The sequence below is a fragment of the Schistocerca gregaria genome, chromosome 3 (genome assembly GCF_023897955.1).
Source record: "Schistocerca gregaria isolate iqSchGreg1 chromosome 3, iqSchGreg1.2, whole genome shotgun sequence".
Lineage (NCBI taxonomy): Eukaryota > Metazoa > Arthropoda > Insecta > Orthoptera > Acrididae > Schistocerca > Schistocerca gregaria.
Window position 1 is genome coordinate 944,094,053 of NC_064922.1, and position 27,756 is coordinate 944,121,808.

The 27,756-nt window shown below is 44.2% G+C and overlaps 2 protein-coding genes across 2 annotated transcripts in view; both read left to right on the forward strand.

Moving 5' to 3' along the window:
* LOC126355717 (solute carrier family 22 member 7-like) overlaps positions 1-27,756 on the forward strand; it is a 488,802-nt gene that overhangs the window by 82,994 nt on the left and 378,052 nt on the right. The window lies entirely within an intron of this gene.
* The window catches only part of LOC126355872 (carcinine transporter-like), a 55,436-nt gene that overhangs the window by 20,777 nt on the left and 6,903 nt on the right, over positions 1-27,756 (forward strand). The window contains exons 4-5 of the mRNA XM_050006372.1: positions 23,305-23,519; positions 27,472-27,659. Of these exons, the coding sequence (XP_049862329.1) occupies positions 23,305-23,519; positions 27,472-27,659 (403 nt within the window). The remainder of the gene's footprint in view (positions 1-23,304; positions 23,520-27,471; positions 27,660-27,756) is intronic.

Sequence of the window (27,756 nt, forward strand, 5' to 3'; positions counted from 1 at the left end):
TGCAGAAGAGAGTAGATCGTAGCTGAGCGCTCACTGCATTAGCTTTGCTACACCTCGCTTCCAGTTCTTTGACCGCATCTCGTGGTCTTGCGGTAGCGTTCTCGCTTCCCACGCCCGGGTTCACGGGTTCGATTCCCGGCGGGGTCAGGGATTTTCTCTGCCTCGTGATGGCTGCGTGTTGTGTGATGTCCTTAGGTTAGTTAGGTTTAAGTAGTTCTAAGTTCTAGGGGACTGATGACCATAGATGTTAAGTCCCATAGTGCTCATAGCCATTTGAACCATCCAGTTCCTTCACTATGTTGCCATCCTGTGAGAATATGCATCCTAAGTACTTGAAACCGTCCACCTGTTCTAACTTTGTTCCTCCTATTTGGCACTCAATCTCTTTACCACTCTTTACCACTGACGTTACTTTAGTTTTGGAGATGCTAATCTTCATACCATAGTCCTTACATTTCTGATCTAGCTCTGAAATATTACTTTGCAAACTTTCAATCGAATCTGCCATCACAACTAAGTCATCCGCATATGCAAGACTGCTTATTTTGTGTTCACATATCTTGATCTCACCCAGCCAGTCTATTGTTTTCAACATATGATCCATAAATAATGTTAACAACAGTGGAGACAGGTTGCAGCCTTGTCTTACCCCTGAAACTACTCTGAACCATGAACTCAATTTACCGTCAACTCTAACTGCTGCCTAACTATCCACATAAAGACCTTTAATTGCCTGCCAAAGTTTGCCTCCTATTCCATAATCTCTTAGAACAGACAATAACTTCCTTCTAGGAACCCGGTCATATGCCTTTTCTAGATCTATAAAGCATAGATACAATTCCCTGTTCCACTCATAACACTTCTCCATTATTTGCCGTAAGCTAAAGATCTGGTCCTGACAACCTCTACGAGGCCTAAACCCACACTGATTTTCATCCAATTGGCCCTCAACTAATTTTCGCACTTTCCTTTCAGCAATACCTGAGAAGATTTTACCACAACGCTGATTAAAGAGATACCTCTGTAATTGTTACAATCTTTTCTCTTTCCATGTATAAAGATTGGTGTGATTACTGCTTTTGTCCAGTCTGATGGAACCTGTCCCGACTCCCAGGCCATTTCAAAACTCTCAGGTAAATAATTTCTTACTTCCGTAACTCTGGAAGCGTTGGAATTCTCGTCGTACTGCGAGTGTTTATGCCAAAGCGTGCTGTACAAATGTATTGGGAGAGGTTGCACGGTTACGGGCTGGAATTACGTGCACGAAACAGTTACGAAACTTTTAACTTAGATATATTCTTCAACACAAATGAAATTTGAGGCAGTGTTTCAATTATGGGAGCGACTAATCCACAGTGCTGCGTTGTCAATGGAAGTAGCCCTGCTGCGCACCCGAAAATATTTGAACTGAAAAAGTTTTAAAGAAACAGACAAGTTCGCTTATTGCAACACGTAGCATTTTAAAATGGAATGACAAGATGGTAGCAGGTAAAGCTGCCTACCTTGCTTTTGTAGGAAACAAGGAACACGTTCGAATTTCAAATGCACTAAGGGGTCAAGGGAATTAAGTAGCCACGAGAATTCTAGAGATTCCTTTCAGGAGCTCCATAGACCGTAGCGCTCACCACCTTTTCGACAGCAACTCGTAGCATTGACGCCAGGCGCTGTGGCCTAAACTCTGACGTCCGTCTATAGCATATTCTCATGATGTGATGAAATTAAAAGCAAAGCTGAACCCTACAAGTCTAACTGAAAAGGTAATGGAGGTTAGCAAGCTGTTCGTAGCACGGCTGCACTCTGTCACGCCAACGTTCCCATAAACACAAGACGAATAAGCCGTGAGAAACGAACGAGGATGGAATGAGGCGTGACTGAGCAACGAATGAGATGGAGTACTCTGTCTTCATCCATTTTATAACCTTGTTAGTGCGTCTCCACACCTAAAAGCACCCCAGCACCCCTTTACTCACACGAAGTGTTGACATGGGGTTTCAAGTTGATTCCGTACTTCTAGTTTGCCAGAAGGCTTCTGACACTGTAACTCACAAGCGGCTTGTAATCAAACTGCGTGCGTATGGAATACCGTCTCAGTTCTGTGACTGGATTCGTGATTTCCTGTCCGAGCGGTCGCAGTTTAGTAATAACTGACTGAAAGTCATCGATTTCTGACGTTCCCCAACGTAGTGTTATAGGCCCTTTACTGTTCCTCCTCTGTACATGGAGATTCAAGAAGATATGGAAATATTTTAATATGTTATTCTACAAGTTCATATAAACATAAAAATGGCTCTGAGCACTATGGAACTTAACATCTAAGGTCATCAGTCCCCTAGAACTTAGAGCTACTTAAACCTAACTAACCTAAGGACATCACCCACATCCATGCCCGAGGCAGGATTCGAACCTGCGACCGTGGCAGTCCCGCGGTTCATATAAACATAGGTCCGCAAATGTTTAATTAAGGAGTTACGGCTAATCAAAGATTTTGCCTGAAAATTAGCAACTTCGATAATATGAAGCCATCGCAAAACTGTACAAGATTAAAGTAAAGCACGATTTCCATTTATTTTGTTGTCATTGATCTGGTGAATCTAATAATACTTATCCCAGACGTGTATCTGCCATTAGTTTTCCAGAATATCCATATAAGCAAAGATTGTTATACTAGTAAATTTGTTTACTTTCCATTAACAATGTTGAAATGTTTATGTCATTGTTGGCAACCGTTAGTGAGTTGTTTGTCATTTAATGACTTTGAAATGAGTTAGTTTTCTGCATTTTTTAGTGAAAAAGCATCATAACAACAGTGTATTTAAGGGAAACTACACAGTAACTATAGTAGTTTGCAGATTATTTATGAAATAAGGATGCCTTTCAAATTTTCGACGGAGGAATACGCGGCTGTGGTGTTTATTTATGGCAAATGTGATGGTAATGCTAAGGCTGCAGTTAACGAATATCGCGTACGTTATCCAACTGCGAGGATTCCGAATTCACGAACCATTAGCGGAGTCTTTCGAATGTTACGGCAGACAGGTTCTCTGCCTAGCGTTCATAATCAGTACGAGCTCTCGATACCTGAAGACGATGTTGAGGAGATTATGCATGCAGTTCAACATAGCCTTGGCAGCGGTACAAAAATTTTATTCTCTATAACTTCTGTTGAAAACTTTGTGCAATTGTGTGCAATTTAAAAAATAAATTGGGCCAAGTAGATAACAAATGAAAAATGTTACGAAATTACGTCTTTGCTTCTCTGGAGGTCCTGGAGAACAACTGCAGATATACGTCTGGGATATATTTTATTAGATTCACTGGATCAATGGCAACAAGATATATGGAAATCGTGCTTCACTTTAACCTCGTACAGTTTTGCGATGGCTTCATGTTAGCGAAGTTGCTAAATTTCAGGCAAAATCTTTTATTAGCCGTAACTTCGTAACTAAACTTTTGCGGACGTATGTTTATATGAACTTTCTTCTCTAGTTTTACTTGTAGAATAACATACTAAAATATTCGCATATCTTCGTGAATCACCCGGTATAAACGATTTAGGAGAATTTGATCAGCCGCCTTAGGTTGCCTGCAGATGATGCACTCGTTTATTGTCTAGTAAAGAAGATCATAACATATTTCAAAACACTTTGGAAAAGATATCTGTGTGGTACGAAAATTCAAAATTGACCCTAAATAATGAAAAGTGTGAGGTCATCCGAGTGAGTGCTAAAACAAATCCGTTAAAGTTCAGTTTCACGATAAATCAGTCCATTCTTAAGGTCGTAAATTCAACTAAATACCTAGGAATTACAATTACGAACAATTCAGAATGAGATTTTCACTGTGCAGCGGAGTGTGCGCTGATATGAAACTTCCTGGCAGATTAAAATTGTATGCCTAACCGAGACTCGAACTTGGGACCTTTGCTTTTCGCAGTCAAATGCTCTACCATTTTTTTTACTTTTTTCTTTTTTATGTTTTTTCTTTTTTTGCACTCCTTTTAAGTGCTCTGCCAACTTATATATATATATATATATATATATATATATATATATATATATATATATATATATATATATATATATTTGTGTATTTATTTGGATTCGAACGCAGGTCTCCTGCCCACTTTTTCTATTTATATAGATATCAATGTGCGAACAGTCATAGTTAATCAAGCCTGGAAAACTAAAACAGACTGAAGACACCATCGAAGATATTAAACATAAATAACATGAAAAGAAAGCTACCACGTCGTAGTTAGGCTTCCCAGCGACTGAGCCCACTGATAAAGAGTGTTCAATATATGCTCGTTTGCAGTTCGTTCTGACCTCACCTGCCACTGCCTGGAACATTCCAGCTGCACGGAGGACTGTGAAAAGCAGTCCATAGGTAGTTTGCGAAGCATTGTCGATATGTGGTATGCCCGGAAATAGCATGATGTCTTTCTTGCAAATAGAGCCAGAAGTCAAGGAAATTCTTGTGTCCGTCACGACAGAGGTAATGGACCTCATGTCCACGTATCCAGGTGACGGAGTTGGTTCGAGTCTTGGGGTAAAATGTCTCATTCGGAAACAATAACGTGCGTGCAGATATATGCTCCGGCCTAACTCGCAGGAGACAAGCCAGCATCTGCCGCACTAGGTGCCAAACCGGTTCCGACAGCTGAGGCGGTACTCGTCAGAGTCTACTGTGTTACAACCCACACAATTGGGAGATTCTGCCATGTGGATATTGTAGAGACGTTCTTGCGTCACCAGCTTCCCATTAACGACTACATACAATTGGGAAACAATGTCGGAATCAAGCATGACATCGTGTACAGTCTTCCACACCACGCGCCACCGTACGTCAGGATATTTTAGTTCGACCACATTTAGGGGGCGGCGTTGCAGCATGTCGTGATATAGACGTCGAGTCGTGACCATTTGTGGTGTCGTGAGCGCTACACTGCAATAACTTTGTTCTAAATAGAAACGTCCTATATAAAAGAGGGGCGCTGGGACGTCCTGTAGTGGCACCGGCGCTCTTAGTGAAGCAGGTCGTAGCGCCGTCAGAAGCAGACTCGTGGGGCTCGTAGGACAACGGCGCAGCAGACATAAATGTGAGCTAACATAGAAGGGATCGGTTGGTAGGACATGTTTTGAGGCATCAAGGGATCACAAATTTAGCATTGGAGGGCAGCGTGGAGGGTAAAAATCGTAGAGGGAGACCAAGAGATGAATACACTAAGCAGATTCAGAAGGATGTAGGTTGCAGTAGGTACTGCGAGATGAAGCAGCTTGCACAGGATAGAGTAGCGTGGAGAGCTGCATCAAACCAGTCTCAGGACTGAAGACAACAACAACATAGAGGGCAATGGCCCTATCATGGTCGTAGACTAGGCCGAGACCACCTTTCTCCTTGGGGAGGGTAAGAGATACGTATCTGATCTTCAGTAACATACCAGCGGTGACGAAGTATCCCAGCGTTGCCATAATGCTACGAGCCAAGGGTTTCGGAATGGGTAGCGTTTGGGCGACATGCGGTATGCGGGACGCAAGGTATACGTTGGCATAATACGCCCGCTGAATGAAGTTGAGGGATCGCAAGCGCAGATTTGCAATTCCGGCCCTAATTTGGTGAAGAAGGCGTCGATAATTGAGCGTCGTCGCGCGTCGCATGTCGTTCATCAAATCTAAGCCCAAACAGCGGACAGTATCACTGAAGCGTAAGGGGGCAATGTGTTCCTGCGGTAGCCCAAGCCCGATGCTCAACACTTGTCAACGTTGATTTGGCTACCAGAAGCTGTACCGTAGGTTGCAATCCAGTCCAACGCCGCGGCCATATCGTCAGCTCCTCGTATGACGATCATCAAAACATCCGCATATGCGGTGCAGCGATAGATGGAGGCGCCGAGCTGTATCCCAGCGAGCCTGTCTCGGAGACCACACAACAAAGGTTCTAAGGCCAACGCAAATAACAATGTTGATAATGGACATCCCTGTCGTACTGATCGGCGGATCGGCATGGGTGCCGTCAGTCTTCCATTAACAAGAACTCGAGAAGTAGCCCCATGCAGAAGGCGTGTCAACACTGTGATAAATTGGTCGGGGTATTCCATGCGCCGTAGAACGACCGTGAGGAAAGTGTGGCCACATGGTCAAAAGCCTGGTTAAAGTCGATAGACGCCAGGGCTGCCGGCAAACGTCTCGCCCGTCAAGGGAGATGAGATCTCTGTAACTACATAACGCAGTTCTGATGTTGTTGCCCCCCCCCCCCCCCAAGGACATCTGATCGCTGGACAGGAGGTGCAATAGTGTACCTCGAAGACTTTCTGATAGCAGCCTCGAAAAGATCTTGAAGTCGCTGTTCAATAACGTTAAGGGGCGATAATCGCGGACATGATTCCGCCCCTTCGGCTTATGGATGGGGACAATCAGTCCTTCCAAGAACGGTGCAGGCAACGGTATACCCAGGGACACCAATTCCTGACAAATTTCAAGCCAACACGGTAGCAACAGTTGTTTAAATGCTCGATAGAACTCTAATGGTAACCCATCGATTCCTGGTGATTTATGGGGAGCACCTTTACCAATGGTGTCGAGCACTTCCTCTTCTGTCACTTCTCCCAGTAAGGTCGATAGCATGTCTGGTGGAACTGTACCGTCGACATGTGCTGAAACGCTGTCTACCGTCGCCAGATCAAGGAGCACTGCTGAATAAAGTTGAGCGTAATGCCCATAGAAGGTTTCTGCTATATCTGCTTGTTCTGCCACGTGTTGTCCGTTGTCCGTTATCATGTCGGTTATCAGTGCCCTACGGCGCCTCCTGCGTTCTAGGAGCTCGTGGTGCATAGATGGCCTTTCTGATTGTATCAGGTCTGGAGCACGCAACCGTATAACAGCGCCTTGTAAATGATGGAGTGCTAAGGAGACGAGCTGCGCTTTCGCGCGATTGACTGTGATCTGCCGGTCAGGTAAGAGCTCCATAGCAAGACGTTCCCGTAGGACGGTGTATTAAAAGTTTTCGGTGCTCCTCCTCCATGCCGCCGCTTCCCGGCCGTAAGCCATGAAGGCTTCGCACATTCAATCCACCAACTGAGGGTCGATCGGTAACAACCATGACGCTGTAAGGACGCGTTCCACGACTCTTCGATAGCACCTTTACATGCCGGCTCGTCCAGATGGGCGACGTTCAGTTTCCATGGGGGCCTACTGCGCCACACACGTGCAGGTTGGAGGGCAATGGTGCAAATATAGGCTGTGTGGTCGGTGAATGCAGTGGGTCAGAGCTCTGCTCCTCTCGTCGCCATCGAAAGGGTGCTTGTGACGTAAATCCTGTCTAACCGACTTGATGAATGACTTGTATAATGGGTGTATCCAGGAGCTGGGCCTTGGATGTGGCACCACGTGTCAATCAGGTGGAGGTCACGCACTAGCATTTCCAACTCCGCACAAGGGACGTAATGTGGCTGCTGATGAGACGAAGATAATGTACAGTTAAAATCTCCTCCGATCACCATATCGTATATGCGGCCCACAAATAGAGGCGTAATATCTTCCGAAAAAAAGCGGGCCCGATCTCTCCGTCTCCCTGATCCTGAAGGAGCATATACATTGATGAGTCATACACCGTTGACAGTTACTGCCATGGCTCTTGCACTCGGTAAGTACAGTACGTCCATGGCCGTCAAACCGTCCTGTAGCAGAACAGCCACACCACAATCGGTAGAAGAGGCGTGGGAGATGTGGGCGGTATATCCATTGAAATCAGGGAAACTAGCGACACATACTTCCTGTAAGAGGGCCACGTCGACGTCCGCTGCATCGAGCATGCGTTGTAGCATTGTCAGTTTGTGTGGTGCCCTCATCGCGTTGATATTGATTGTGACAAGGCGAAAGGTGTGCTGCCTAGCCTCTTCACCTAGGGTAGACCGCCATGGCAATCAAAGCTAACCGCAAGAGATGCCGGACCCATCAAACCCGTTACAAATTATGAGTCTTTCACGCTAGGAGTGGCATCTCCAATGCCACCCCCTCCCCTGTCACCCGTGCCCTCTTCAGGAAGTTCCTCAACATCGTCCGACCACAATGGCTGCAACATGATGCTGTGTAGCTGATCGGCACCTAAATCTGTCTCACGTACGTCGTCTTTGGTAGAGGTAGACGGAGCGCCATCCACCGACGCGACCTGCTGCATCTGTGGCGCAAGAAGTAACTGAGCACTCGTGGTATGGGCAAGTGAACCGTCTACACCACTTAGATCCTCAGCAGGCGCAGCATCCATGCCGTCTGATGAGATGTCGCCTTCTTGACTGGCCGTGTGTAGGAGGCAATCGTTAGAAGGGGTCCACCGACGTCGCTTCCGTCGTCGAGGCGAACGTTGCTTTCGAATGTGGACATCCGTATCCGAATGTGGGAGGCAATCCAGCGTCGTATCACCTTCCGCTAGGAAAGCTGCAGTCGGGACAATGTCCGCGTCCACGTCCATCGCGTTCAGAATGTTACGTTGCGTTTGGAGTCCGTGAGACTGTTGCTGCTGTTGTTGCTGTGGAGGGGGCAATATATGGGTTGGCATTGGGGGTCCTTCCTCTTCCTCCCTTGGTACTTCTGGCGTCGATGGGTGTGTCTGAACGCACGTTTCGTCCTCAACTATGATGCGCATCGTCGTCTGATCGTACGTGAGGGGCAGGATTGTCGTCCCCGTCGGGGAAACGGAGTCTCCCACTGGTATCTGCGTAATTCGACGTTGTAAGCAGCTCGATCGAACATGGCCTACCTGCCCACATCCGGAACAGGTACGCGGTTGACCGTCGTACATGATGATTGCGCGACAGCCACCGATGTTCAAATAGGACGGCACATGTTCCTTGAGCTAAGGTTTAATTTGGCGCACACCATTGTAGACCCTATATGTCGAAAAAGTTTGCCAATTTTCTGCAACGTGGCTGATAACATTGCCATATGGTCGGAAGGCGTCCTTGACAACTTCCTCTGGGACCTTGAAGGGGAGCTCAAAAACCCTTACAGTCCTTAGGCCCATGCCTGCACGACCCACCGTCACTGCACCAATATGCCCATCAGAATGTTTGAATCTGAAAGAGTTCGAGTATTTAGACACCACTATCGCGCAGACCTCTGCACTGGTCATTTTAACTTAAACCACGCTCGCCGTTATAGAAAAATGTATTCCGACGACAGTCGCCGGATCCAAACGTAGATCGTCGAGTATGAACTGTTCTATTTCATAGGCTCGAGGACGCGCGTGATCTGGTTGGAAAGTAATTTTGATCGTATCGTGGCGCCATGTGTGTGCCATAGTCGCATTGAACTTGGAACCAATACAACTCGCGCCGCGAGAAGGTAAACACAAGCAGGCGCTCACGGTCGCGCACGGCGGGGCCCAGCGAACGTCCTCGCCCCACCGCAGCCGAAAGCAGACTGCCATCTGAGCTACCCAAGCACGACTCACGCCCCATCCACACAGCTTTACTTCTGCCAGTACCTCGTCTCGTACCTTCCAAACTTTACGGAAGCTCTCCTGCGAACCTTGCAGAACTACTAGCACTCCTGAAAGAAAGGATATTGCGGAAACATGGCTTAGCCACAGCCTCGGGGATGTTTCCAGAATGAGATTTTTACTCTGCAGTGGAGTTTGCGCTGATATGAAACTTCCTGGCAGATTAAAACTGTGTGCCAGACCGAGAACGAACTCGGGACTTTTGCCATTCGCAGGAGAGCTTCTGTAAAGTTTGGAAGGTAAGAGACGAAGTACTGACTCAAGTAAAACTGTGAGGACGGGGCTTCAGTCATGCTTGGGTAGCTCAGTTGGTAGAGCACTTGCCCGCAAAAGGCAACGGTCCCCATTTCGAGTCTCGGTCCGGCACACAGTTTTAATGTGCCAGGAAGTTTCACGAACAATTCAAGTTGGAAAGAACACACAGAAAACGTGGGTTACTCGAACCAAAGACTGCCTTTTATTGGCAGAACACTTAGAAGATACCACAGATCTGCTAAAGAGAGGCCTGCCTCTGTGGCCGCGCGGTTCTAGGCGCTTCAGTCAGGAACCGCGCTGCTGCTGCGGTTGCAGGTTCTAATCCTGCCTCGGGCATGGATGTGTGTGATGTCCTTAGGTTAGTCAGGTTTAAGTAGTTCACCCCAGGTCTAGGGGACTGATGACCTCACATGGTTAGAGCCATTTGAACCATTTTTTGCTAAAGAGAATGCCCACACTACGCTCGTCTGTTCTCTTTTGGAGTATTGCTGGGCGGTGTGGGGTCCTTACCAAACAGGATTAACGGAGAACATGGAGAAAGTTCGAAGAAGAGAACCACGTTTCTTATTATCAAGACATAGGAGAGAGAGTGTCATGGACATGATACAGGATTTGGGATACACATCGTTAAAAGAAAGGCGGGTCTCCTTGCGGTAGGATATTCTCTTGAATTTTCAATCACCAACTTTCTTCTCTGAATGTGAACATTTTTACTGACGCCGACCTCCGTAGAGAGAAACGATCATAATAATAAAATATGGGAAATCTTAGCTTGCACGCAAAGACATAGGTGCTCGTTTTTCCACGCGGTTTTTCGAGAATGGAATAACAGGATTATTGTGAAAGTGGTTCGATGAATCCTCTGCCAGGCACTTAAGTGTGATTTGCAGAATACCCATAAAGATTTAAATGTAGAACCCCGCAGCCATACATGACCAGATGTTACGTTCCATTCACTTCCTGACTTAATACACAGCCTACTACACAACTGCTCACATCACTTGACTCAGCAGACTCTTTTTCATAAATGAGGAAAGGTGGTATCGGACCAGTTGCCATCAACTACTTCAATCGATTGTACTCGTCTTTGCACTTGTGAGGCAGAACGTTTCCGTAACCTACCAAAAAGCGTGCAAGAGAAACGAATCCAGCTATGTCCAGTTTCCTGACAGACAGAAATTGAGATTGTCCATAAAATTATGTGTCGATTGACACTGGTCGTGGGTTGATACGATCATTATTTCAAAATTTGATTCAATTACTTGGTAGATAAATGGTATCAAACGCATTTCCCCGGCAGTTGGGAACCACCGAAGGCTTACCTGTCCAAGGGATTTTCGTCTCTTGGGGGCGGAGTGTTTTTAAAATGGTTCAAATGGCTCTGAGCACTATGGGACTCAACTGCTGTGGTTATTAGTCCCCTAGAACTTAGAACTACTTAAACCTAACTAACCTAAGGACATCACACACATCCATGCCCGAGGCAGGATTCGAACCTGCGACCGTAGCAGTCGCACGGTTCCGGACTGCGCGCCTAGAACCGCGAGACCACCGCGGCCGGCCAGAGTGTTTTTAACCTAACCTTTGAAAGATGATGAAAATCCACAAAGGCTGCGGAAAACTTTATTCTAAAATTTGTGCCACAGCTGTTTCTCAAAGGAGGGACAATAGAGCGTGTAAGAATTCTCACTCTTCTCAGAATTGTCGCCACTCCAATAACCTCTGAGCTATTAGGCCTTGCTTCGGTCTTGGGAAGATAACTGCCACCTTAGTTTTTTTTTCATGTTGGTATTCCGGTCACTATCGACTGGAGTTTTTTGTTCGTACTTCACTGTTCCTATTTGAGTTTACACAGTGTCATTTCTCTTTCGGAGATAGTGGATGGTGCTGTGGACGCTAGAAAACGGAGTGCCAAACGGAAAAATCGGAACATTTCCTACTTAGTCTTCTGTTGTAAGCTTATCTGTCCATCGCTGACATAGAAGACTGCAAACCTTCTTTCCTTCCCGTCTGGGCTCTATCGTCGCCGAAATCCCTCCAACGGCATTTCTGAGATCTACCCAATGATCGAGTAGGTCATAACGCCCCTAGGCAAACGAAATTCCCGTCTTCGCCACGTGTTGCCCAGCGCAGGTGGCTCCGGATGCCGGCCTATCCCTAAAAGCGCCGCATTGTCCCGCGTTTCCGGTGACCGCTACCTGTCGCCCACGGCGGCCCGGCGATCTACGGCCATCTGCAGACTTAAGATTGCACAGTTCTCATCTTCTGACGCTTTTCACCAACTCTTTAAGGTAGTGGCTCAATCATGCAGACATGCAGGGAATACTGTTCGAGAGTGCCTCATATTTATCATAATTAAATAGAGTCATGATCTGATGCCCTGGCCAGTCCCTTTATTATTAATACTAGTGTTGGTAGGCTAACATGTCCTGGCACCTTACACTGTTTGAGTTTGATATAGCAGTGACAGCAGCGGAGGCAGCCAGAAACATTTCCATTGTGTATGGGGATAGTGCCCATGGATAGAGCATGGAAATGAAATGGTTTTGTCGTTTTAAAGAGGATCTTTTTGACATTATGATTCTCGAGATTTCATGAAGTTCGTTTAAACGCATTAATTCACAATGACCAACGTCAGTGTATTCGAGGACTGGCAAATGCGATGAGCTGCGATCATTTCGCCATCATCGGACGTTTGTATGCAACTCGTGAGGTTCAAAAATCGGGTGGCTGGATATCTCACGCTCTAAGCCAAAATAATAGAAATCAGCTGGTGGCCTAATGTGTATCTCTGCTTCCTCGTCATTAGCTGAGACGTGAACGACACCGACCATTCCTACCTTGCATCGCTACTGATGACGAGAAGTGGTGTCTACGCTAACAGAAGGAAAATAAAGGGATGGCCGAGGCCAAAGAAAGCAGTAACTCCCGATACAAAGACGTACGCGTATTCACCAAAGATAACGTTATGCATCCGGAGGAACAGCGACGGTGTGGTGTACTGCGAATTGCTTCCCCGACGCGTAACCATCACTGCTGACATTTGCTGTTAACAACTGAGATGTCCAGCAGACGAAGTCCAAAAACAACGACCAGGAAGACTGCGTGGAGTTATGTTACTCCAAGATGACGCCTGCCCTCATTCTGCTGGACTGACAAGAAAAAATATACAGGAGGTGGGTTGAGAAATCATTCCACACACACATTATTTGCCTGATCTCGCAGCCTCAGATTTTCACCTCTTCTGCTTTTTATCGAAGAACCTTCAGAGAACTTCCTATCCGGATGAAAACGCTCTCCTAACACGGCTTACCATTTGTAACATGCACGGGAGTACGAATGGGTGGGTACCTTATACTGACTTCTCGTTTCGTGCCGCGCGCCCTGTCCACACCACGTACCTGAAAATCCCACAGCGGTCGTACTGTTCTGCTCCACAGCTGGCTGTTGGCTTGCCTGAAATTATCTATAGAAAAAATGCAAGCGGGTTTAGGGGTGCCACTCAACGTTTGAACACAACACTGCCCTATGTCTGGTATGGACATCTATATTCTGAGACTATATGGAAACCACAGGTTGCACTATTTACACTCTAAATAGTAAATGTTTATCCCAATTAACAATCTTGATGATTAACAGTCCAAAATATAACTCAGACGAACGTACGAGTAACCGACACGATGCGGAAGCCGAACGATCGAACTAAAGTTCTTATGCTCGTCACAAATACAGATATCAGGTCATAGGCCTCCTTGTCACTAGTAATGCTATAACACTGTTCGTAAAGTTTAATTTACAGTTCACAGTTCTCACTTGTACGAGCGTGCGAGTAACCGTCACGGCGCGGCTGATTGTTGATGATGCGGAACGCGATGATCGAACGCACCTTCTCACGCTCGCTACAAATCACTAGCACTTGACTGCACTCTTTTATGGTAAATAGTATTACTGATTCACATTTGTTCATTTTTGGAGACCGAACACGGCGTGGATGATCGATACTACGAGGGGATACATAAATACGTTATTAACGCCACTGCTCATTTTCAATTACTTCTTGACGCACTTTCCTCTGAACCATTTCCATATGTCATCACTTTACTATAATAGCACTTGTAGCAACACTTCAACCTGAGTACTGCCAATGCTTCTACATGCACGGCTACACACTGCACAACATAACAGTTTCGTGTCCCGTGCTCGACTCACTACAGACGCGGCTGCCCGCAAAGATACTCCACAACTAAGCCAACGATATGTCAATATGCTTACACGATCGCCTCGAAACCACGTTATTTCTACATACACGTAATCGTAATATTACCCCAGCGTCCGCAGACTGTTGTAAATAGCGAATAAGAATATATTATTGATGACTAAACTCTCTGTTAAGTGTGTCTGTTGTGTTTATGAAACTAATGAAAGAACGCTACGAAGTTACTTAGCTACGCAAAAGGTTGCAGCATGTCGTTTTTCTCACTAGCGCAGTTCCCGCCGTTTTCATGTCTGTACACATGCCTCTTGTGCTTGGTAGCAGCTATAGAATGCACAGTTCGTGTTGGTGCAACTTTGATCAGTAATACAGTTAGAAGTATTTCGGTTGTGATTGCGTAGAGATACTACTGTTAGCATCCCACGTGGTAGGCAACAAACATTAAGCATGCCTCCGCTATAAATAATTTGTGCAGCCCCTATCTGGCTGGCCCTCAGCCAACTCAGTTCTCTTGGCCACTTATATTTTTAACATAACTCTCAATGCACTCTCTCTCTCTCTCTGTCCCTCTCCCTCTAAACAGCAGGAGGACTTACTCAAACAATCGTTTACGTTTAATAACTTGTTTTTCTTCTTGACCTACCAGCAAGACATTTTTATGCCAGGTTTGACTTAATTACGATTGGAGTAACCTTTTTTTTATTCTAACGGGCTAACTACGATTTCTTTGTGTTTTTGGAACAATGTGTTTATATTTTTACCTGATCTGCATCACTTCCCGTCTTCTGAATTCCCCTCCCGCCTCCTATAAATGCTCTTTTTAGACATCAGAACACCCCGATATACGAAATGTGAGTCCCTTGCCGTCCTCAGTCAAGACAGCAGCAATAAATGAGGTGAGGCCACGTGTTCTAATTGACTGTGAAACAGCTGCCAGACAGCTTCAATAATTTATCAATCTAATCGCTATGTTCCGTTAGCAAAAACAACAGCAACTACCCACTCCAGTGACCACTTAAAATTCACTCCTTTCTTAATGAATATTTGTGCTATTTCCGAAAATGTAGGTGCAAACCTTTGGTAATAATTCGCCAAGCCCATGGAGTGTGAGTTTGTACGATGTACGTCTGTGATTTAAATATGTAACTGCTGTCGTAGTAGAATTGAACAACGTTCCACACTTGTTGTTGTTGTTGTCTTCAGTCCTGGGACTGGTTTGATGCCGCTCTCCATGCTAATCTATCATGTGCAAGCTTCTTAATCTCCCAGTACCTACTGCAACCTACATCCTTCTGAATCTGCTTAGTGTATTCGTCTCTTGGTCTCCCTCTACGATTTTTACCCTCCACGCCTCCCTCCAATGCTAAATTTGTGATCCCTTGATGTCTCAAAACATGTCCTACCAACCGAACCCTTCTTCTAGTCGAGTTGTGCCACAAACTTCTCTTCTCCCCAATCCTATTCAATACCTCCACATTAGTTACGTGATCTATCCACCTTATCTTCAGCATTCTTCTGTAGCACCACATTTCGAAAGCTTCTATTGTCTTCTTGCCCAAACTAGTTATCGTCCATGTTTCACTTCCATACATGGCTACACTCCAAACAAATACTTTCAGAAACTACTTCCTGACACTTAAATCTATACTCGATGTTAACAAATTTCTCTTCTAGAGAAACGCTTCCCTTGCCATTGCCAGTCTACATTTTATATCCTCTCTACTTCGACCATCATCAGTTATTTTACTTCCTAAATAGCAAAATTCCATTACTACTTTAAGTGTCTCATTTCCTAATCTAATTCTCTCAGCATCACCCGATTTAATTTGACTGCATTCCATTATCCTCGTTTTGCTTTTGTTGATGTTCATCTTATATCCTCCTTTCAAGACACTGTCCATTCCGCTTAACCGCTCTTCCAAGTCCTTTGCCGTCTCTGACAGAATTACAATGTCATCGGCGAACCTCAAAGTTTTTACTTCTTCTCCATGAATTTTAATACCTACTCCAAATTTTTCTTTTCTTTCCTTTACTGCTTGCTCAATATACTGATTGAATAACATCGGGGGAAGGCTACAACCCTGCTCACTCCCTTCCCAACCACTGCTCCCCTTTTATGCCTCTCGACTCTTATAACTGCCATCTGGTTTCTGTACAAATTGTAAATAGCTTTTCGCTCCCTGTATTTTACATAGAGAGTATTCCAGTCAACATTGTCAAAAGCTTACTCTAAGTATACAAATGCTAGAAACGTAGGTTTGCCTTTTCTTAATCTTTCTTCTAAGATAAGTCGTAAGGTCAGTATTGCCTCACGTGTTCCAACATTTCTACGGAATCCAAACTGATCCTCCCCGAGGTCTGCATCTACCAGTTTTTCCATTCGTCTGTAAAGATTTCGCGTTAGTATTTTGCAGCTGTGACTTATTAAACTAATAGTTCGGTAATTTTCACATCTGTCAGCACCAGCTTCCTTTGGGATTGGAATTATTATATTCTTCTTGAAGTCTGAGGATAGTTCGCCTGTCTCATACATCTTGCTCACTAGCTGGTAGAGTTTTGTCATGACTGGCTCTCCCAAGGCCGTCAGTAGTTCTAATGGAATGTTGTGTACTCTGGGGGCCTTATTTCGACTCAGGTCTTCAGTGCTCTGTCAAACTCTTCACGCAGTATCGTATCTCCCATTTCGTCTTCATCTACATCCTCTTCCATTTCCATAATATTGTCCTCAAGTACATCGCCCTTGTATAAACCTTCTATATACTCCTTCCACCTTTCTGCCTTCCCTTCTTTGCTTAGAACTGGGTTTCCATCTGAGCTCTTGATATTCATACACGTAGTTCTATTCCCTCCAAAGGTCTCTTTAATTTTCCTGTAGGCAGTATCTATCTTACCCCTAGTGAGATAAGCTTTTACATCCTTACATTTGTCCTCTAGCCATCCCTGCTTAGCCATTTTGCACTTCCTGTCGATCTCATTTTTGAGACGTTTGTATTCCTTTTTGCCTGCTTCATTTACTGCATTTTTATATTTTCTCCTTTCATCAATTAAATTCAATATTTCTTCTGTTACCCAATGATTTCTAGCAGCCCTCGTCTTTTTACCTACTTTATCCTCTGCTGCCTTCACTACTTCATCCCTCAGAGCTACCCATTCTTCTTCTACTGTGTTTCTTTCCTCCATTCCTGTCAATTGTTCCCTTATGCTCTCCTTGAAACTCTGTACAATCTCTGGTTCTTTCAACTTATCCAGATCCCATGTCCTTAAATTCCCACCTTTTTGCAGTTTCTTCAGTTTTAACCTACAGGTCATAACCAATAGATTGTGGTCAGAGTCCACATCTGCCCCTGGAAATGTCCTACAATTTAAAACCTGATTCCTAAATCTCTGTCTTACCATTATATAATCTATCTGATACCTTTTAGTATCTCCAGGCTTCTTCCATGTATACAACCTTCTTTCATGATTCTTAAACCAAGTGTTAGCTATGATTAAGTTGTGCTCGGTGCAAAATTCTACCAGGCGGCCTCGTCTTTCATATCTTAGACCTAATCAATAGTGACCTACTACGTTTCCTTCTCTCCCTTTTCCTACACTCGAATTCCAGTCACCCATGACTATTAAATTTTCGTCTCCCTTCACTATCTGAATAATTTCTTTTATTTCATCATATATTTCTTCAATTTCTTCGTCATCTGCAGATCTAGTTGGCATATAAACTTGTACTATTGTAGTAGGTGTGGGCTTCGTATCTATCTTGGCCACAATAATGCGTTCACTATGCTGTTTGTAGTAGCTTACCCGCATTCCTATTTTCCTATTCATTATTAAACCTACTCCTGCATTACCCCTATTTCATTTTGTGTTTATAACCCTGTAGTCACCTGACCAGAGGTCTTGTTCCTGCTGCCACCGAACTTCACTAATTCCCACTATATCTAACTTTAACCTATCCATTTCCCTTTTTAAATTTTCTAACCTACCTGCCCGATTAAGGGATCTGACATTCCACCCTCCGATCTGGAGAACGCCAGTTTTCTTTCTCCTGATAACATCCTCCTGAGTAGTCCCCGCCCGGAGATCCGAATGGGGGACTATTTTACCTCCGGAATATTTTACCCAAGAGGACGCCACCATCATTTAATCATACAGTAAAGCTGCATGTCCTCGGGAAAAATTACGGCTGTAGTTTCCCCTTGCTTTCAGCTGTTCGCAGTACCTGCACAGCAAGGCCGTTTTGGTTAATGTTGCAAGGCCAGACTGTTGCCCCTGCAACATACTGAAAAGGCTGCTGCCCTTCTTCAGGAACCACATGTTTGTCTTTCCTCTCAACAGATACCCCTCCATTGTGGTTGCACCTACGGCCATCTGTATCGCTGAGGCACGCAAGCCTCCCCACCAACGGCAAGGTCCGTTGTTCATTGGGGGGTTCCACACTTACAGTGATGTAAATGACGCTACCGGATTACGGAAAGTTTATGATTATTTTTTCCGCCTTTGGTTGTGACAGTGTGCCAGTTAGGTCAGGTACTAATGACTATAACTCGCCTACCTTCTTTCAAATAAAAACAACTACAAACAACTTAATAATTTTTAATCTTCATGCTTTCCCAGCGATCTGTTGACATCTTAGATATTCGGGAATCCAGCCGGATACTTGCGTCGGTCTCGCACGTTATTTCAACAGCATGCCTCGCTCTCTTCTTCAGGTGCTACCTGAGACTGGTCTTTGGGTCGATCGAATCAAGTATTTATGCCTGGAAGGAGCTGGGCGTTCCCTAATCGGTCCGCGCCGAGTCGAGTGTTCCCTCTGTGGTCCGCGCCCGCCAGACTCGGCTTCAATGGACCTCTCCAGTCGCTGATGTTCCGACTGCCGTCCGCGCCCGTTTTGGCCATCCCCAACCGTTGTGGACGTCATCTGTGGTGTGTCAGACCCGATCTGAGATGTTGGGTACTCTGTCTCATGACTTATACTATGATTTCCACTTCCGTTTCGTGCTGGGTGCTCCATAATCGGTCCTCGATGTGTCATATGTTCTGTCTGCGGTCCGCGCCCACCAGACGCGGCTATTTTGGCCCTTTCTGGTCGCTGTTGAAATAACGTGCGACAACGACGCGAGTATCCGGCTGGATTCCCGAATGTCCAAGATGTCAACAGACCGCTGGGAAAGCATGAAGAATTACATCAGAAGAGTCTGTGGAGAGGAGATGTATCGCAACATCAAGAAGCTAGATAAGCTTCGACAAAGGAAAGGGAGGGTGTTGAGTTCTCTCAGTTTCCTGCTGAGATGCCGAGAGCGGCAAGTAGCTCCAGTGTTCGCCAGGATCAAGCATCACGTTAACTCCAGAGCAGCACACAGGATCAAACACCGAGCTAGTCTTCCTCTGGTTAGAGAGATAGTGCGCGACTTGCTCCACCGACTGGATGTGAAGTCCAGGAATTTGCTGTATCTTCACCTAACTATAGCAGCTTCCTTGACCGCTCAAGACTGGCACCAGGTTGACGATGCCTTCTGGTCTCTAGCAGAATGCACAAGAAAGAAGTCAATACCATGCCAACTAGCGAAGTTTGAGCGGCTCAACAACAAGGTGCAACAGAGGTGCAACAGAGTGGGGACACATGCACAGTGGTCAATCTTAGTGACAAGCAGCTTGATGAGACCACCTTAAAAGTACGAAGTAAGAGCCTCAATTTCCCAATGATACCTAGAAACGTGCCTGTCGCAGCCTTCGTCAGTGCAGTTGAGCAAATGGCCAACATGCTACCTTCTAGTGTGGCCGAAGAGATCCGAAGAGAGACATGCAGGGCGCTCACCAAGACCAAGCCATCCAAATCCAACATTTCAGGTGATGAAAGGGTGGCCTGAGGCGACTCCGGGAGGATGACAGCATTGTGGTGATGCCCGCAGACAAGGGGAACTCTACAGTCATCCTAAAGAAAACAGAATGTGGCACAAAGGTGCAACACCTCCTGGAGGATCCTGCATACAGGCCAATAGCAAGCGACCCTACAGAGAAAGTGGACAAAAAGACCAGGGCTCTGTTGAAGGAGATGGGCCTGCCTGAACAAGTCACCAAGAAGCTGCACCCCAAAGCGCCAGCACCACCTTGACTCTATATACTCCCCAAGGTTCACAAAGATGGGGTTCCTCTGCGAACTATTGTCAGCAATATTGGCGCAGCAACCTACCCTACTGCGAAATACCTGATGAAGATGTTGACACCACATGTCGGTAAATGTGCACATCATGTCCGGAACTCAGAGGATTTCCAGCAGTGGCTGAGCCAGCAACACATCACAGACACAGACATCATGGTTAGGTTCGATGTGGTGTCTCTCTTCACATGGGTACCACTGAAGGAGTCATTTGAGCTTATTGGAGAGAAGTTAGGTGGGGCTCTCCTTCACTTATACAGGCATGTGCTGACCTTGACATACTTCCTATATGGGGGTCCAGTTTACGAACAAACAGAAGGGGTGGCATTGTGCAGCTCGATATCATCAGTGGTGGCCAACTTATTTATGTAAAGGTTTGAAGAGGAGGCACTCTCTTCAGCCACATATAACCCTAGTGCTTTTTTATGATGATACTTTTGTCATCTGTCCCCATGGTAAAGAGAAGTTAGATTAATTCCTGCTACATATGAACTCTTGCCATCCTAATAGTCAGCTCACAACGAAAATGGAGAAGGGTGGACTACTTCCATTCTTAGATGTTCTAGTGAAGAGAAAGGCAGATGGCACATTTGGACACAGTGTGTACCGCAAACCTATGCACACTGACTTATACCTACGAGGCAGCAGTTGCCACCATCTGGCACAGAAGAATGGAGTGCTCAAAACATTGGTCCACAGAGCACAAACTCTGTCAGATCCTGATAATTTGACCACAGAAATAGAACACTTATGATCAGTGTTCAGCAGGAATGGGTACTCCTCTAGAGATATCCAGAAGGCAGTTCAACCTGCCAATCAGCCAAAGGATCAAGAAGAAGAACCAGAAGAGGCAATGAAGATGGCATACCTGCCACACGCCGGACCTATCTCTGCCAAAATCAGCAGGATTCTCCAGAAATATGACATCAAGAACATATTTTGCCCACCCACCAAAATTGGGGCTATGCTGGGGAATGTAAAAAATGACCTGGGGCTACGCAAGCCAGGTATTTACAACATACCATGCCAGTGTGGGATGTCATACACTGGCCAGACCACCAGAACTGTGGCCATCAGGTGAAAAGAGCACCAAAGACACACCAGACTCAGACAGACAACTAAGTCAACCATAGCAGAGCATTGTCTGGAACTTGGTCACTCAGTGGATTGCAATGACACCAAGATTGTGACACAGACCTCAAGACTTGGGGACAGTGTCATTAAAGAAGCCATTGAAATTAAGGCCACAGACAATCAAATCAACCGTGACTCAGGATACAAAATCAGCATTGCCTGGAATACAGCAATTGAGCTTGTGAAAACTCAATGCAGGACACTCTGAGATTCTACAAGAAATAGAAGCGGAGACCGAGAGAACAGCCGTGAGACAAGGTGTCGGACATTAGAGACCAGATCTGACACACTCCAGCTCATGAATTCGTCTTCAGAAGACGGCCTGGACGGGCGCGGACGGCGGTCGGAACACCGGCGACTGCAGGGGTCCATTGAAGGCGAGTCTGGCGGGCGCGGACCACAGAGGGAACACTCGACTCAGCGCGGACCGAAGACGGAACGCCCAGCTCCTTCCAGGCATAAATACTGCATTCGATCGACCCAAAGACCAGTCTCAGATAGCACCCGAAGAAGACAGCGAGGCACGCTGTTGAAATATCGTGCGAGAGCGACGCGAATATTCGGCTGAATTCTCGAATATCCAAGATTTCAACCTAATAATTTGTTTAATAAAATCAACTACACTAAATGGTCAATGGTACTAGGACAACTAGAAAGAAATTACTCATGGTAACAAAAATGACCAAAAAGCGGTCTGTGAGCAATGACCAGTAAATGAAAATGGCATCAAAAAATAGCGTCAACATAGCCTATCAGTGGTAAACAGGGACTTTTAGCTAAAGCAGCCAGTACATGGATAGGACTTAGCATCTGGGCACGTGTCCCTCTACTGCTGGCTCGGTATGCGCGATGTATTACATTAACCACCATGATGGTCTTTCACTCAACCCGACATTATTAATTCCTGTCCGAGTCCATCTGGGATACAACAGCATGCATGTCCCATCTCTTTTGTCATCAGGGACACTAATGAGATATGTGTATGTAATCATACTGGAGGACTACTAGGTGATATAACTTGCTCTGAAGAAGAAAAAGAAGGGGCTCATTTGAGACACGATAGGTTCCCATCACGTTATCACCTGCAAGGCTGATGAACCGATCAGTTATCAGCTACACACAACATTTCCTGACCATGGACAACCTAATCACAGTCGTGCAGTATGCGATTTCTTCCAATAGGGCAGTGTCAAGGTAGAGATTCCACCTTCCGACGTCACACTGCCAGAAGCGATGAGTATTAGCTTCTCTATGTTCGAAGAATACTTCATGCTGCATGCTTGAAGCTGTTTTACAGCAACGCGACTTTCAGATCCACTTGAAAATAGTCAGGATGCGAAAGCTGAATTCCGTCACAAACTTAACTAATGTATATATAAATAGAAGGAAATGGAGCAGCTTTAAATTAATAGAACTGATCATCCACATTACTGTAGCTACGAAGAACATCAAATTAAGAGGGCTTGTTCAGAAAAAAGTTTCAGACTGGCGATCTGTCTGAAACTTCCTGCCAGATTAAAACTGTGTGCCGGACCAAGACTTGATGTCGGGACCTTTGCTTTTCACAGGCAAGTGCTCTACCAGCTGAGCAGGAGAGCTTCTGTAAAGTTTGGAAGATAGGAGACTAGGAACTGGCAGAAGTAAAGCTGTGAGAACGGGGCGTAAGTCGTGCTTGGGTAGCCCAGGTGGTAGAGCACTTGCCCGCCAAGGCAAAGGTCCCGAGTTCGAGTCTTGGTCCGGCACACAGTTTTAATCTGCTAGGAAGTTTCATATCAGCGCACATTCCGCTGCAGAGTGAAAATCTCATTATTGCCATCTGTCTGTCATATTATACCTGGACCTGCATCTAAAATCAGTGTAGAAGCTTCCCAATTTTCTTTGTATGATGGTGGTAAAATCGTATATTTAAGTTCAATTTTTATACAAATATAGCTTAATGACAATTTTTAACCAGACTTTACATTAAATAATGTTTCATAAGTCCATTTAAAGGGCTCTGTGCATGTTGATAGTTGTAAGTGGATATCATGTGCGCATTTCTTGTTGTTACTAGGTCGGTGTACCTGCTGACTATGTTCTCACCAGTGATAGCGGTGAGCCAACTGAGCGCGAACCCTTTCCTGGGGATAGTGGCTCAAGGGGCGGCCGTTTTCGCTGCCTTCTACGTGGTGAACTACTTTGGAGCGAGGTTCGGTCGCCGTTGGCCCAGTGCAGCCAGTGCACTCTTGGCCGCACTGGCCTGTGTCCTCATCTTCTGCCTGTTCACTGGTGAGCCGCGTCCATGTGTCTCTGCTGATTTAGCCTCTATCTTATCTAAAAATTGGATGAAAATCGTAAGAGATTACAGTTAGTTAGTGGTCTAACATTCAGACTGGACTGCCGTGGTAACCAGCTGGGTCAACAATGAGCTGAGTAGAGGTGGAGAAAAGACAACATACAACCATCTTGTGTAGAACCTGTGATGGAGTGATAATGACAGATTGGAGGTTGGTAAAAATGAAAGAGAAATGAACAGATTCCTTTGTTTTTAGACAATGTTCGCTTTTTTGTTGCTCTTAGACTGTGACAACAACTAATGCCAGACGTTAGACACTGACAGAATTCAATTATAAATGGCCAAGTACAGTAACGTGTGGTCATGATTAATGTACACTGTTACATAATCGAAGGTTTAGTATGCCAACCCCTGCACAAATTTGGTAAGGTGAAAGGTTTCTCCTGTCTTTCATCCTGCTTGGCATAATACCGTAGTGGAGAAACCTATTCTGCTCTCAGCAAAGAGTAATGCACTTAGTTTCCTATTTAGAGGAATAATTCATTGTGAGTAACTGGCTTGATCATGAATGGGATAGCAGATCTTTAGGGGATGGAGGAGGCAGGATACAATACAACAAGTGAGAAAACGATATACTGCCTTAAATGGACACAATAAATACTCAAATATACTGATAAATGCAGTGTACAGTTCTACAGATAATCCATACATTTAATCAGCACGAGTAGGACGGCAGAAACGCCCACAATATGATCAACAGTGAAATAAAGACAAGCTGCTGAGATTTGATCTAAATTGCAAGTGCAAGTAAGTGCTACGTCAGTATTCAGCCACTTTGTTGAGAACAACCATACGGCAAAAAAATAAAAGTAAAAACATACCAGTTATGGAAAAAGGCCATTTTGTGGTGCTAGATGTTAGTCTTCGTGCTTTACAATTTCTGCTTGTTGCCTGCTGTTGTGCACACAGATATTGTTGTACATGAAACGAAATCTGTTTGTAATAAAACTCATTAATACGATTTATTTGAATTAAAAACATAATTTACCATAATCAGCCCTATAACTTTCTAGTCCATTATCAGGGGAACATGGCATTTGTGAAAGTAACTGTTTGACGTGAGCACAATATGTAGCTGCAAAATCTAACCAGTATTAAAAGTAGAGACCATCCTCAGCTTATAATTAAGGTGAAACCCAGAACCATGGGTTCAACCCAAAAATCCTTGCTGAGAAATTGTACAAAAACGAATAATTTTAAGTTACTTCTGTTGTAAGCTGCTGAGGACGCTTATTATAACTATACATAAAATGGTTGTTTAAGAAACAGTAAGAAATTCTATTTGATGCGATGAACAACAGTTATTCTACTTTACGAGTTAAGCACTGGTTTGCTTATCACCAAGAATAAATGCTCACATATAGCATTAACCTTTCACGTAATATGCATCTGCTTGAAAATAACGACTACCACATCCAACTTGCTATGACAATCAATTAGATACATACTCGAAAGTAATAAATTTTCTCAGCTAACTTCTCAACACTTTATTTTAGAATACACTTTAATTAATAAAAGTATAAAGGTAATTTATGTTTAAAAGATGCAAAATATCCATTGTGTATTACATCACACTACGCCATTAGATTTATAGAGGCTCATTCTCACTAAGTGAGCTGAAACAAAAAATTGTTATCAAATATGGGAGAACAACACAATAAAATTACAAGAACTAAATGTTACAATTCGTTCCTTTGTACCTATTTTTAATATTGAAAATGCTTTAGAATCTATGCAGATTATATGTTACTCCTACATCATTCGATCATAGGTTTATTTATTCACATTGTAATAACACTTGTCAGAAATACATTTAAAGATAGTTTCTTCCAGTCACTGTTATTACAATTTTTTAAACTTCATTATGTGTTGAAATACAAATATAATAAATTTATAGGTTTTATACTTATAAATTAATTGCGTAGTTCAATGAACACAATATTTATTTTAAGATAATTATGTCTCTTTAGCTCAGAGTTTGGAGCTCTTGATAGAATTAAATAACTTAGTTTATTGGTTGAAGTAAAAACAGAGAAGTATTGGTTGAAGTAAAAATGGAGAAGAAGTAAAAGGGAGCACCTGCTTTAATTTTAAGTTTTGTAGGAAACAGTCTCCTGCAAAGTATGACACTATGACTGCCAATGCCACAGACACAATAAAATATAAATGTAAAAAAAAAAATTGGAGAATTTCAAGCAAAGTGAATTAAGATGTGATGTATTACATCAACAAAGGAATGCAGCCATTTAACGAACTATGGAATCTTAGATATGAAATTTGTTTAACAAATCTGTAATGATCATATTTCAGTTGTTATCATTAAATTATGAACATACATCGTAAACTGTAGAAAAGTGAAATAAAGGGTCAAGAAGACTTACATACATCATGAATTACAGCTTGAGTGCAATTTTCAGCTATTTCTTCACACTTGTGTATGTTTATGCCAGGGCAGATTTACACATCTACATTAGAAATAGAGCAACACAAAAAGCTAAAAACGTAATTGCACAAACAAAGTCTCCAAAGTTCTCACAATGGTGTAAATGACATGTCTCCTACTTTACTAGAGTAAGATTGTGGTGTTCCAGATAAATCGCTTTTCCAGGCAAGGATCTAAACGTTAATGTGATAGCTCGCTCTATTGCTGCATTTGAATGTATTATCTCTCTATGCTCGTCGTCAAATATGGGGTGTCTAGGAAACCTGCGTCCTCAGTTCGTTAGATAAACATTCAAACAAATCGCATTAATGAGTTTTATTACAAAAAGTAAAGGACAATACTTGACTCTGACAATCAAACAGATGAGTCACATGCAAAGAGCTATATACAAAATAAACAGTCTTCTTCAGTACAAACAGTTCCAAGTCTTTGCTACATAGAGTGAACAAGTAATGAGCGTTAACACTTCTGTTCAAGTTGCTAATCTCTAAGCCGTTACTGAAATGGCCGTCACCAGTCGGGTGCGGCACTTATGTCCTCTTCACATAGAGACCGCTGCTGTCACGTTGTCATGTTGGACACGGGTCGGTGAGCATGGTGTTGGCTGACGTGTTCTCACAGCCATCTCTGGTGTATCGTTCTCGACTGGCATGCCAGAGCCTGACTCTGAACCATAACAGAATGTATGTCTTGTAACCTCCCAAAAGTTTACTTCCGTAACCTCAGAATAATAAAATGTGACAAACTTCTCAATAAAAATTGTGGCTCACGTGTAACCTTTCAATAATTAACTGACTGTGAATTTAAACTGGCAAATTTTGGACATCAGCAGTGCTGCGTCATGGACCTGGAAGATCATTCTGAATAAATTGAAAATCCTTTCCTCAATGAAGTCGTCGAATAACGCGTATATACCTGCTCGTATAAGAAATTTTACTGGCACAGCCCAGTGAAATGCTGACCGCTAGATTTGTCATGTATAAAAAGACACAACCGATTTTTATTTACGATAGTCGGGATGACCATGGGCAAGAGAAATTAGTAAAATCTTGAAATTGAGATGAATGATGATCAAAAGTTATTCTTATAAGAAAGATTATTATTAAAAGATTTTTTAAAATCATTTAAATGGGACTTGATATGACAATAGTACAAAATCAGTTGTTAAAAATTACATATGCTCATGGCTATGAATAGTAATTCTTGGTTTTACATCGCCCAGGCGGCGCCATCGCTCTCCCGACTGCGAGCTACTTCTCGTACTGCTGCCGACACTGCTCTCTGGTCAGCGATTCTATTGTAGCTCACATATCGCAGGCAGCGCGTGAGCATGCCATCGAAGTTACATCTGCTCGAGTGCGCTAGCAACAAATGCCTTATTCATGGACCTCTTACAGTCTCTTTCTCAGAACTGAATGTACAAAACTCCTCTTTCTGCACAGCACACGTCGAGGGCGCACCCGTCGTGGTGGGGACCTTGCTGATGCAGTTCAGCACCACTGCCAACATGAGCATGACCAACCTGCAGAGCATCGAGCTGCACCCCACGTGTCTGCGTCAGATCGCAACCAGTGTCGAATGGGCTGTCGCCGGGGTTGTCATGTCTGCTCTGCCCTACTTGGCGTTGATGGTACGTGAAATGTAAGGTGTAGCACATCAGTAGCTGTAAAAAAACACTATTGATCTATTACAAACTTGCTCATCCAAGTTCAGTCCCAGATGGTGCA